This window comes from Saccopteryx bilineata, chromosome 2, assembly GCF_036850765.1.
Source record: "Saccopteryx bilineata isolate mSacBil1 chromosome 2, mSacBil1_pri_phased_curated, whole genome shotgun sequence".
In the NCBI taxonomy this organism is placed as follows: Eukaryota; Metazoa; Chordata; class Mammalia; order Chiroptera; family Emballonuridae; genus Saccopteryx; species Saccopteryx bilineata.
Genome location: NC_089491.1, coordinates 36,159,374 through 36,171,345, shown reverse-complemented (window position 1 = coordinate 36,171,345; position 11,972 = coordinate 36,159,374). Strand labels below are relative to the sequence as shown.

At 52.0% G+C, this 11,972-nt stretch overlaps 1 protein-coding gene across 2 annotated transcripts in view; it reads right to left on the bottom strand.

The window, feature by feature from the left end:
- The window catches only part of FBXO10 (F-box protein 10), a 51,300-nt gene that overhangs the window by 5,221 nt on the left and 34,107 nt on the right, over nt 1-11,972 (bottom strand). Inside the window, exons 7-11 of one of the 2 annotated variants that reach the window (XM_066256720.1) lie at nt 9,935-10,087; nt 7,120-7,389; nt 5,054-5,367; nt 3,362-3,543; nt 1,769-1,899 (exon numbers count right to left, since the gene is read on the bottom strand). In XM_066256720.1, coding sequence (XP_066112817.1) covers nt 1,769-1,899; nt 3,362-3,543; nt 5,054-5,367; nt 7,120-7,389; nt 9,935-10,087 — 1,050 coding nt within the window. Of the gene's footprint in view, nt 1-62; nt 1,900-3,361; nt 3,544-5,053; nt 5,368-7,119; nt 7,390-9,934; nt 10,088-11,972 lie in introns of those variants that run through there. The other variant, XM_066256721.1, reaches the window with a different exon arrangement.

The following is an 11,972-nucleotide window of genomic DNA, read 5'->3' as shown; positions in this document are numbered from 1 at the left end:
GTTTTTTCATAAGCACTTGGTTCTCAAAAAATCATTTACAAAATAATAAAGGCAGCATTTTGTACAGCGACTCACATTGGGGCCACCAGAGAAGTGCAAAGAACTTCCTGTGTAGGGACAGGAGGGGCCAGCACTCTTGTCTCCAAAGTCCTCAAGATGCCAGTGCTTTTGGCCCCCTACAGCCCTTTTAACCCGACCTGGGAGAGCAGCACCAAGGGCCTGGCAGAACCAGCCGGGTAGCCATCGGCGAGGTGCACGACAGCGACCCCCACAGGCTGGAGAAAGCCCCGCGTGAAGGGCCGAGTGGGAAGAGACTGCTCAGGCAGAGGGGGTCCTGCATCCAGCCCCTTCCTCCAGCAGTCGGGGCAGGGTCTGCGCCCACTTGCAACCTTGACACAGTACGGGTCAGTAAAGCCTTGTGGGAACTGGCCTTCCTCTCCCCACTCAGGCTGCAGACCCTACCCAGGCCTGGGCTGGGGACTGAGGACACGGACAGTGAGACGGGGTCCAGACAGGTGGGTGGGACAGGGATGGCCCTGTATAACTCCAAGGTAGAAAGTGCTCAGTCCCTGAGGGGGCAGAAAAAGCTCAGGTGCAGCCCTGGGGCGGGGCGGGGTGCTCTGTGGAGGTGGCAGTGTGAACTACACTTAAATAGGTGGGACCTAGACATGGCAGACAGAGAAGGGCAAGCCAGGACGAGGGGAGAGCATGAGCAAGGCACAGAGTGGAAGCCATAGGGTCAGTAAAGGCAGGTGGCTGCCCATGAGAGAACGTGGACACAGACGAGGGGAGCCGAGGCACCCGTGTCTCCACCAGTCCGGTGCTCAGGAGGGGCTGCTGATGTGCTGTGCCCGTGGGATGGGCACCCTTCTTGTGCAGCAGGCACCGAGCTAATGCCTCCTGAGTCGGGAGCTCCGGGAGGGTCCGGTGGAGCTGAGTGTGCCCCGCGCTGCCCAGCCTGGCACCTGAGCTCCTGCAAGGAAGCCTCCTCCCTGTGCCCCTCTCGTTTGCAGCATGTCCCTTGTCAGCCCTAGGTCAGCCTTTTAAGAGGGTTCCCTCTCCCAAGCCCCTTCCCCTCTCACAGATCCACGTCTAAGTCTAAGACAACTATGACCTTAAGGAAACGGAACTCAACTCCTCCGGCCCCTGCAGGCAGCGGGGAGGGCGTGGTGGTGTCCCTGGGGGCTGAGAAGGAGAGCTCCAGGAAAGGGACAGTCAGGGGGCAGCTGTCTCTTGCCACCTCACTAGAATCACTTCCCTCTCTCAGGAGTAAACCTCTTCCCTGAGACAAGAGGCTGGGAGTGGTGTGTGTCACACACAGTTCCCTGGAACTCAAACAGGAAACCCTGTCTGAAGCTTCAATATTGGTTTTCCTCAACTCTTCATAATCTCCACAGGAGCCTGCATGACTGGAAACCCACCAATTTCTGTTCCTTTTTCTTCTTGGAGAAAAAGCCATTTCCAAGTGACTTCTTACTGCGGGTTGTGGAGCTGGAGGGTTTTGGAGGTACCCTGTTCTTAGACCCCAGGAGGCCTAGGAGACTTTTGCAGGTGCACGGGAGAGGACTGGGAGCCTTGGCAGGCCCCGCTGCTTCTGTGCCGAAGGCCTCACCGCGGCTCGGCTGAGCGCTGTCAGGGCCTGGGACTGACAGCAGGGTATGTGGTTGTTGCTCCCAGAGTCTTTGGACAGTGCTCCAGCTGTCCCACCCTATGGCTCTCCATCCTTAAAGGATGGTGCAGAAGATACTGTGGTTGCTGTGGTACCCACCTTCCACGCGGGCTGTGATCCTGGTTGCCATGGATGTCACCTTCTGCCCACTGTGGGCTGCAGAGGGGCCTCGGAGAGAGTTTTCGAGGTGAGGGCGTGCTGGTGGGTTTACCAGCCGCCATGTATCAGACCTGGAGATGCAAAATGATAATCAACAGACTCTAAGAGTGTCCAGCATTTACTGAATGCTCTGAAAAATCTGTTCTTTGGCTCAAGTTCATTGGATCCAGGCATTTAAATCTGGGTATAGGTTCTGTCTCCCAAGTTAGTGACAGCTCAAGGAGGTGGGACACATGAAGCTAAGGGGCAAAAGTCCTGCATTCAGTTCCAGCTGTGCCTTCAATTCTGCATGTAATCTTGGACAAGTTCCCTTTAGGAGCCTCAGTCTTCCCCTCTTTATAAGGACCTGGATAAGATCAGTGACTTTCTTTTTATTTCTTTCACTTACCCTTTTCCACATTCCAGCTGTATGACCATAAGAATCTATAGAAGCTTTATTCACTATCCCCCCATACTAGGAACTACAGCTGATGAATGCATAAACAGTGGGTACAGCCATACAATGGAACACCACTCAGCAACAAAAAGAAGGAACGGCAGATGCGACACCACAGGTGAGTCTTAGGGGCATCTGGCTGAGTGAAAGAAGCCAAATTCAAAAGATTATATTCTGTATGATTTTTTTATGTGACCTTCTGGGAAGCGCAAATCCATAGGGGACTGAAGTTGGTGGGTTTCCAGTCCCTCGACTTCTGACGGAGATCAGGAAGCATTGGGGAAAAATCAAAGGATAGTGCCTCTTTGTTCAGGCCTTCCTGTCATTTGAGTTACAAGGAACCATCTCTTATACACAACAAACCCTGAATTGCTTAAGCTAGCAACAATGTTGTCTACATATGTATATTTTTAAATTTATTGATTGATTTTTTAGGGAGAGAGGAAGGAGCCACGGGTCACAGTGAGGGCTGCTGAGACCTGTACAGGATGGTGGCGGTTGGGAAGAGGAGGTGCTAGATATAAGAACACTTTAGAATCAAGGGGATCTGGTAACTGACTAATCTTTGGTGTCAGGGAGAAGGAAGAGGCAAAGGTTTTGCTGCCAAAACAGCAAATGGGGGAGATGGAGGGAAGGACAGAGAGGTTCAGGGAAGATGAGTGTAAAGCGACGGTGGTACACTGAGGCAGAGGTCCTAAGCAAGCGACAGCAGTAGCAGCAGCAGTTGACATTTTCTGGAATGTTGCAGATATTCTGCTAGGACCATGATCTTATTTTACTTTAAGTTGGTGCTACAAAGCAGATGTTATTAAGTGGATCTTACTAAGGCTCAGAGATGTTGAGTGTCTTGCCTGAGGTCACACAGCTGGTAATTGACAGAGCTGAAACCAACTGCCCCTTGCTCTTAAAGCTTGCTTCCTCCCAGGGAGGCAGGCGCTGATCCTCAGCCCAGGGCTGACAGACAGCCCAAGCACAGGCCTTTATCCGACCAGAGCTGAAAGCTGGCAGGACTACAGGGAGCAAGGGCAACTGCCAGCACTGGCCTGGCTTCCCCAGGAACCTCAGTGTGGTCCTAGAAAACTGGTTTAGGCACTTACTTTTTCTTGAAGACCAAGAACCTGTTGTTTTGCATGATGCACTCTCGGTTGTTTGAGATCTGCTGAAAGATGGTCTTGTTGGTTTTGCCCTGGAAGAGGATGTTCTCTTGCACCAGAGCCTTGCTGCGGCCCCGCACGGCAATGCCGTAGGCCCGAAACGAATGGATCCGGTTCTTTATTACCTGCAATGGGCAGCCAGAGTTTGTCACACCTCAGGGAATCCCAGACTGGCAGGGGAGCCCGGTAAGTGAATCGCCAGTTATAAAACTGAGGGGTAAGAGCATGCTATGTTGGCCCTGGCCGGTTGGCTCAGCGGTAGAGCATCGGCCTGGCATGCGGGGGACCCGGGTTCGATTCCTGGCCAGGGCACATAGGAGAAGCGCCCATTTGCTTCTCCACCCTCCCCCTCCTTCCTCTGTCTCTCTCTTCCCCTCCCGCAGCCAAGGCTCCATTGGAGCAAAGATGGCCCGGGCACTGGGGATGGCTCCTTGGCCGCTGCCCCAGGTGCTAGAGTGGCTCTGGTCGCGGCAGAGCAATGCCCCAGAGGGGCAGAGCATTGCCCCTGGTGGGCGTGCCGGGTGGATCCCGGTCGGGCGCATGCGGGAGTCAGTCTGTCTCTCCCTGTTTCCAGCTTCAGAAAAATACAAAAAAAAAAAAAAAAAAAAAAAGCGCATGCTATGTTGGTGGGCAGTGAGCCATGGGAGCTCAGGGAAGGGATATTGGGACAAGCTGGGGGGAACCAGGGAAGGCTTTCTGGAGGAGGCAATGGGTAAGCTGTAGGAGTTTATCAAGTGCAGAGCAAGGGAGGGATGTTCCAGGAAGAAGAAGGAATATGTAAAGGCCTGGCAGAAAGGGAAGCTGGTGCCAGAGGCCAGGGCTGCTACAACCTAACTGAGGCAACAGTGTGCCTCTGCTCTCACAGGGCTCAGACACAAGCCAAGGAATGTTTTACTCCTTACTGAAGTCAATAATCGCGAAGCCACAGAGCTGAAAAGAGACTCTGGGATTGTAATTCTACATGGGCAGGGACCGGGTCAGTTTGGCTCAACTGAAAGCCTGGCACTCAACACCGTGCTCTGCATAATAAGAGAGCACAGAGCTCACTGTCCCACTAGGGGGACAAAAAGGCAAAGGAACATTTACAAAGCAGCGTGGGAAGTGCTCTTTGAGGTAGGGATGGGCATAAGTAAGCACTTTAGAATCCAGAAAAGGGTTACCTCAACAGCTCTGGGGACTCAGGGAGAGGGCTTCCTGAAGAAAGAGACAGTCAAGCCATAGAAGTGAGGCAGAAAAAGAGGGAGAAGAGTTTCCTGGGCATATAGGGGATAGTGTATGCAAAGGCCCTGCAGCAAGACTTCTCATTTAAGTACCTACTGCACACTCGGTCCCGTGTGAGATTCCTATGTGAGCAGAAGAGAGCGAAAATAGCCTGACCTTGATCTGGAGACCACAGAAATACCCCAGGTGGCACCACCACCCTGGTTTCCTGCTGGTAACTCTCATCCGTCCTTCAGGGCCCAGTTTGCATGTGCTCTCCTGAGGGAAGTCCCGTCTTTGCCTTCTAGGCTAATTTTTCACAGGAGGAATGATGTCCCTCCCAGTGATGGCTGCTTCTCAGCAGAGGACAGAGCTCTCCCAGGGCTGGGCCCTGTGTTGGCCCCACATGACACACACACAGGCACACATACACACCTTAGTGTCAGATCTGGGCAGCAGCTGCAGCCCACTGCCCCGGTTGCCAATGATATCATTTTCGATGACGACAGTGCTGTCACCCTTGGTGATGATGCCATGGCCTCTGTTGTCATAGATACCATTGCCCCGGAGCTCCACCTTGCACTGTGCCTCGACCTTGACCCCACTCTGGCAGTTGCAGGAGATGCTATTGTTGACCACACGGGTGAGCTGGCTGCTCTGCGCCACAGTGATGCCTCTGTCCCCATTGGCGTGGATCACGTTGGTGATGATGTGCAGTGCCTCACTGCTCTGGACATAGAGTCCTGAGGCTGCAGGTGGAGGGGGTGGGGAGCAGAGAAAGCACAGGGTGGTCCCAGGGTCATTCCTGACAATACCAGCCAGGAAAAGCCTTCCTGGAACTGTGCCCCCAGGAGAGGGGGGAAGAAGAGGTAGCAACACTCCAAACCAGCCCTCGGGAGCTGCAGCTTCCAAGCTAGATGACACACAAAGCAGGAAGAAATCTGGAAATTTCTACTTCTGAACTAAGTCCTCAAGCAACACAGCCAGGGAAACGCGATGCAAGATTGCTTAGGCTCAGTTTGGTCATCCGCTGACTCCCATTCACCGCTAGGGGGCGCTCACTACCCGCTGCCCATTCCAGCTCCAGACAGACCTACCTGCTGGAAGGTGGTTTTGTTCACCTTCCCATACTAACCTGGAACCTGCCTCCCTACTGTTTGGAGAAATTTTCTTTATAAGGGAAATTCTATAACTTGAGAATAGAAAAATTTACTAAGCTAAGAATATGTCTAAAATGCGTGAGAAATTTTGGAAAGAAAGTGCTGTTTGGAGTTGTGTATGCTTAGAGACACTACATTCGTAGGGGAAAAAAAGCACAGAATTAGCGGGCTCAGAGCTGCGGACTGAGTCAGGAACAGACAGCATGGCCGGTGGACCGGGGGTGAGAAAGAGGAGGACTCCCCGGTGGTGACATCCACCTACCACCAGAGCAAGAGTGCAGAGAGGAGGGTGTGGGGATGCCGGGGGTCCTTCAGAGCAAGCTGAGCTGTGAGCCCATGAGCTGATCTCTTGATGGGACCAGCCTCTTGCTTCTCCTGGCTTGGTTTAGAACAGCAAATAGAAATTAAGTATTTGTGAATTTATGCAGCTTTGCCTCTCCTACCGGACAGATGGCCACATAGAGGAAACCCTGAACTGGGAGGGGACAGAACTCATTTTCCAGGTAAGTGGACTGGGGCCGCTGGCCACAGATCTCCCTGCCCTCCGCCACTCCCAGAGGAATGAGCTCTTTTTAACCAGCCTTCCTCCATTAGGGCCCCAACAGTGACTCCGATAATCAGCCCAGTTTGGGAGTCCTGCAGTTAACTCCACCATAAGTTTTTTTTTCAATTCAATAAACATCAAATAACTGCTATAATTTATTTTTTTTGTCAAGTGTAAGATAACACAGATTTAAAACACACTCATTTTCTGTATATCTAAGACAAATCATCGCCAATTACGACATGCTATCAGTTGCAAGACGCTGCTCATCAAAGATGTGAAAATGCGAAAAGGGTGTCTCAGAATTGGTTACAAATGTGTCTGCCAGGTGTGGATTTGGCACTGCAGGGGCAGGGGGCACCGACATGAGTGGGATTCAGTTCTTTGCCTCCAGTTCACAGCCTATCCAAGTTGATGGAACGGCTACAGAAACAAATACAGCCCCAGGCCCTCTAACAAGTGCCCCTGGGGACTGGGGGGGAGGCACGGTTCAAAGGAGGAAAGTGCGCAGGGTGTTGTCACAGTGGGCTCTGAGGTTCAAGTTGTTCCGGCTGTGTGGATGGAGAAAGGGAATTTCAAGCAAGAGAAATAGCATGAGCAAAGTTGGGGCTCGGGGAACAAGAAAGAATGGATTCAGCTGCAGGGAACCAAGTCCAGAGGACTGGGCTATCAGGTAAGTAGCCAAAAGAAGTGGCCAGTGAGGCCGGCGGGCTGGAAGGGCCAGTCTGTGAAGGGCTATTAAGGCAGTGAGAGCACGGAAGTCTGTAGAGCAGGGCCTGGGGTGAGGGGACACTCACCTCCATTGTGATTAATGCTGTTAGACTCAATAAGAGCTATGGTGATGGGCTGGCGCAGGGGGTCATCGTCCTTTTCCAGCTCTGTCTCCCAGAGGATGGCGTCTCCATCCTCGCTGAAGTTCTCCTGGGCCCCGTGACCTCCAGGGAATTCACCAGAGCCATCCTTCTGGCTGAACACTGCCACTCCGTATAGGCCATTGTAGCTGACATGGTTGCTGGTGACGTGGGGCAGGCTGGACGACATCATCCATACACCACAGCCCTTATTAGCTGGGACAGTGAAAGGAGCTGGTCACCGGCGTAGAGCAAAGGGTGAGGCAGCCCCTAGCGTCTTCTGGAGAGGGAGAGCAAAACAGGCACTGGCCCAGGAGACAGGGTCCCTGGTCTGCTAACGGCCGTGGACAAGTCACTTTGTGGCTCTGGCTGAGGCCTCTTCACACAAGAGGGAAAATGACAATCAGGACAGTCTTTCCACTAGGATCCCTCCATTGGGTGTGAAAGTGCTCTGAGAAGTGTCAAAGCCACGCCTCCAGAGGGCACACAAGCCCTTACTGACAGGGCCAGAGGGTCCCCCACGTTCATCCAGCCCATCCCTCCCTGAGAAGACAGAGGCAGCCTCAATTTGAATCCCAGTCCTACCACTTCCTGTGTGTGACCTTGAGCAGTTACTGGAATCTCTCTATGCTTCAGTTCCCTCATCTTTATTTACTGATTGATTTTAGAGAGAAAGAGGAGGGGCAAGGGAGAGAGAAACCTCAACTTGTTCCACTTGTGTATTCTTTTTTTTTTTTTTTTACAGAGACAGAGAGAGAGATAGATAGGGACAGACAGACAGGAACGGAGAGAGATGAGAAGCATCAATCACTAGTTTTTCGTTGCGACACTTTAGTTGTTCATTGATTGCTTTCTCAGATGTGCCTTGACCGTGGGGCTATAGCAGACCGAGTAACCCCTTGCTCAAGCCAATGACCTTGAGTCCAAGCTGGTGAGCTTTGCTCAAACCAGATGAGCCTGCGCTCAAGCTGGCAACCTCGGGGTCTTGAACCTGGGTCCTCTGCATCCCAGTCCAACGCTCTATCCACTGTGCCACCGCCTGGTCAGGCACTTGTGTATTCTTTTTGTTTTGTTGTTGTTGTTTTTTAGAGAGAGAGAAAGAGGGGGGAGAAGTGGGAAGCATCAACTTGCAGTAATTGCTTCCCATATGTGCCTTGACCAGGCAAGCCCAGGGAGTTGAACCGGCAACCTCAGCATTCCAGGTCGACGCTTAATCTATGGCTTCACCACAGGCCAGGCCTTATTTGTGTATTCATTGGTTGCTTCTTGTATGTGCCCTGACCAGGGATTGAACCTGCAAACTTGATGTATCAGGACCACATTCTAACCAACTGAGCTACCTGGCCAAAGCTTGTTTCCTCATCTTTAAAAAGGGTTAATAACAATCTACTTCCAAAGGCAGTCATGAGGATCACATGCTATAATGCATATAAAGAGCCTAGCAGAGCTGGGCCAGAATACATGTTTTCTGCTATTATCAGTATCACCAAGATCATCATCAAATATACTGCCAGAAAGATCTAGGGTTTACACAAAGTCACAGAGTGAGTGCGAACTGTTTTCTATGGTCTTCCTATGATTTTCACTGATATTATTTTCAGTTCTCTGGTTTAAAAGAAAGGATAAGAGCCCTTGCCGGTTAGTTCAGTGATAGAGCGTCAGCCTGGCCTGTGGAAGTCCTGGGTTCAATTCCTGGTGAGGGCACACAGGAGAAGCGTCCATTTGCTTCTCCACCCCTCCCCCCTCACTTTTCTCTCTTCTTCTCCCCTCCTGCAACCATGGCTCAATTAGAGCTAGTTGGCCCCTGGTGCTGGGGATGGCTCCAAGGCCTCCGCCTCAGCCACTAAAAAATGCTCTGGTTGCAGCAGAGCAAGGGCCCCAGATGGGCAGAACATCGGCCCCCTGTGGGTTTGCTGGGTGGATCCCGGTCAGGGTGCATGCAGGAGTCTGTCTCTGCCTCCTCTCCTCTCACTAAAAAAGAAAAACTAACTAAATAAATAAATATTTTAAAATTAAAGAAAAAGGATAAGAGAAGTTAGATACTCATGCTGCAGAGCTAGTGGCCCTGTTCTTACACAATACCTAACTTCTGTCTTTTGCTGTTTTAAATGGGGATAAAAGGCCCTGGCCGGTTGGCTCAGCGGTAGAGCGTAGGCCTGGCGTGCAGAAGTCCCGGGTTCGATTCCCGGCCAGGGCACATAGGAGAAACGCACATTTGCTTCTCCACCCCTCCCCCTCTCCTTCCTCTCTGTTTCTCTCTTCCCCTCCCACAGCCAAGGCTCCATTGGAGCAAAGATGGCCCGGGCGCTGGGGATGGCTCCTTGGCCTCTGCCCCAGGCGCTAGAGTGGCTCTGGTCGCAACAGAGCGACGCCCCGGAGGGGCAAAGCATCGGCCCCTGGTGGGCAGAGCGTCGCCCCTGGTGGGTGTGCCGGGTGGATCCCGGTCGGGCGCATGCGGGAGTCTGTCTGACTGTCTCTCCCCGTTTCCAGCTTCAGAAAAATACAAAAATAAATAAATAAATAAATAAATGGGGACAAAGCTGTGTGCTTTGCTGACCTCATGGGGTCAATCGGATTCCACAGTGATTGAGAGGCTCTTGGATTCTGAGAGGGGCTGTGGGACCACACCTGAGAGCAGTGTTATTGTCAGGCCCGGTCTCTGAGGCCCAGGGAAAGGAAGGCTATGACTTTCTCGGGTATGGGCTTCCTGCCTCCCGGGCTGGGCTGGACCCCAAACCCTCCTCTGGAACGCGCTCCTCACCATAGATGGTGTTTCCTTCTATCAGTCCTTTGCCCTCGTCTCCCACGACCACACCATCTGAATAGCCAAAGCAGATGAGGTTGCCCCTGAGGACGGGGACCCCTCCGTGGCGGATGTCCACACCTCCCCACTGATTCTCACGAATGACATTTTCTATGGAGAGAGGCAAAAAAAAAAGATAGTCAAGACCCAAGGGACGCCTCCAGTGCTGGCAATGACGACTTGGGCAGCTGAGAGGAAGGACAGTGTGGACCAGGATGCCCAGGCCTTACCCTGTCAGCAGTCAACACCCCAAACCCTGTTTGGCATTTTAGGGACTTGTCTGCTTTCCCCAAGGGCAAAGTCTGTGACTGTCCTGTGTTCTCTTATATCCCCAGTACCCACTGTACCCAGTAGCCTTGGGGACTGATGTCTAAGAATAAACAGATGTTAGAGCCCCTGAGACAGGCCACACAGGGGACACCTGTCCTGGGGGGCTGTTTCCAGCAGGGCTGAGGCAGGTTCCAGCCATTCCCCTACAACCTGGGGAGACTCTAGCCCAGGGGTAGTCAACCTTTTTATACCTACCGCCCACTTCTGTATCTCTGTTAGTAGTAAAATTTTCTAACCGCCCACCGGTTCCACAGTAATGGTGATTTATAAAGTAGGGAAGTAACTTTACTTTATAAAATTTATAAAGCAGAGTTACAACAAGTTAAAGCATATAATAATAATTACTTACCAAGTACTTTATGTCGGATTTTCACTAAGTTTGGCAGAATAAATCTTTATAAAACAACTTACTATAGTTAAATCTACTTTTTATTTATACTTTGGTTGCTCCGCTACCACCCACCATGAAAGCTGGAACGCCCACTAGTGGGCGGTAGGGACCAGGTTGACTACCACTGTTCTAGCCTGACCTTCCCAGCCTCAGCTCTGGACTGACCATAGCCTTCTCTCCTCTCCCCTCCCCCCCTCCAGGAATGGACAGAAGAGTCACAGTCAGAAGGGTGGTCCTGAGACCATCTGCCCCCAGTGCTGTGGCAGGGCAGACCCTCAGCATCCTGGGACTCAAGTGCAATGGCTCATGAGACCCTGTGTGACTGGCCCCTTCCTGCCTGTGACCCCTTCTCAAACCCCTCACCCCTCGCTCACCCCACTCTAGTCACACAGGTGATCTCCCTACTCCTCAGGCACGCCAGGTCCATTCCCACAGGTGGTCCTGCATGGCGTTCTGGTTGTTTTCCCAGGCTCCTTCTCATCATTCAGGTTCTGGCTTACACGTCACCTTCTCAGAAAGCCCTGCCCCGACCACCCGATCTTAGGTACCCAAAAGTCCCTCTATCACCTTATTCTAACTATCTGTAGAGCACTCACCATCCTCAGATATGACTTTCCTTGATTGTATATGTATGCTTTTGTTTATTTATTTGCGCCCCCTCCTAAACTGTCAGTTCCTGAAATGGGGACGGTGTATGCTCTGTTCACTGCCACGTCCCTGGCTCCTGCACGCAGCGTGTGCTCAGTAAATGTCTAATGAATGAAGGAAGGCTGGATTCCATCATGGGGATTCCTGGATCAATGTTTTCTGAATCCCTTTTATGTCTCAGGTGCAGCTGCGCTCTGTGCCGAGACTGTACCAATGTGCCAGACAAGACTTGATCCTGACTGTAAGGAATTTACTGCCTTATAGCTAAGGAGACTGACATTAAACAGACCCCTAAGTTATTAAGTAAAGTGTCCTAGAGAGCAGGCCTCCTAGGTACAGTGAGTGTATATGTGTACAAAGCGAGGTCAGGGCAGGCTTCCCTGAGGAAATGACACTCAGGCCGAGACCCGAAGGATGAGCAGGAGTTGGCCAGGCAGAGGGGAAATGGGGATGGGTTTCCAGAGCAGGCAGAGCCTGTCCAGAAGCCAGGAAGAGGGATTCAGACATTTGTGTGGCATAGCTGTTGGTGAGTCTTATGTCCCCCATGAGATCCTGTGCACACCGGGCCTAGCAAAGAGCAGACCCTCCCTCCCACTGGGGCCAGCATTGCTGAGTGTTAGCCACTAT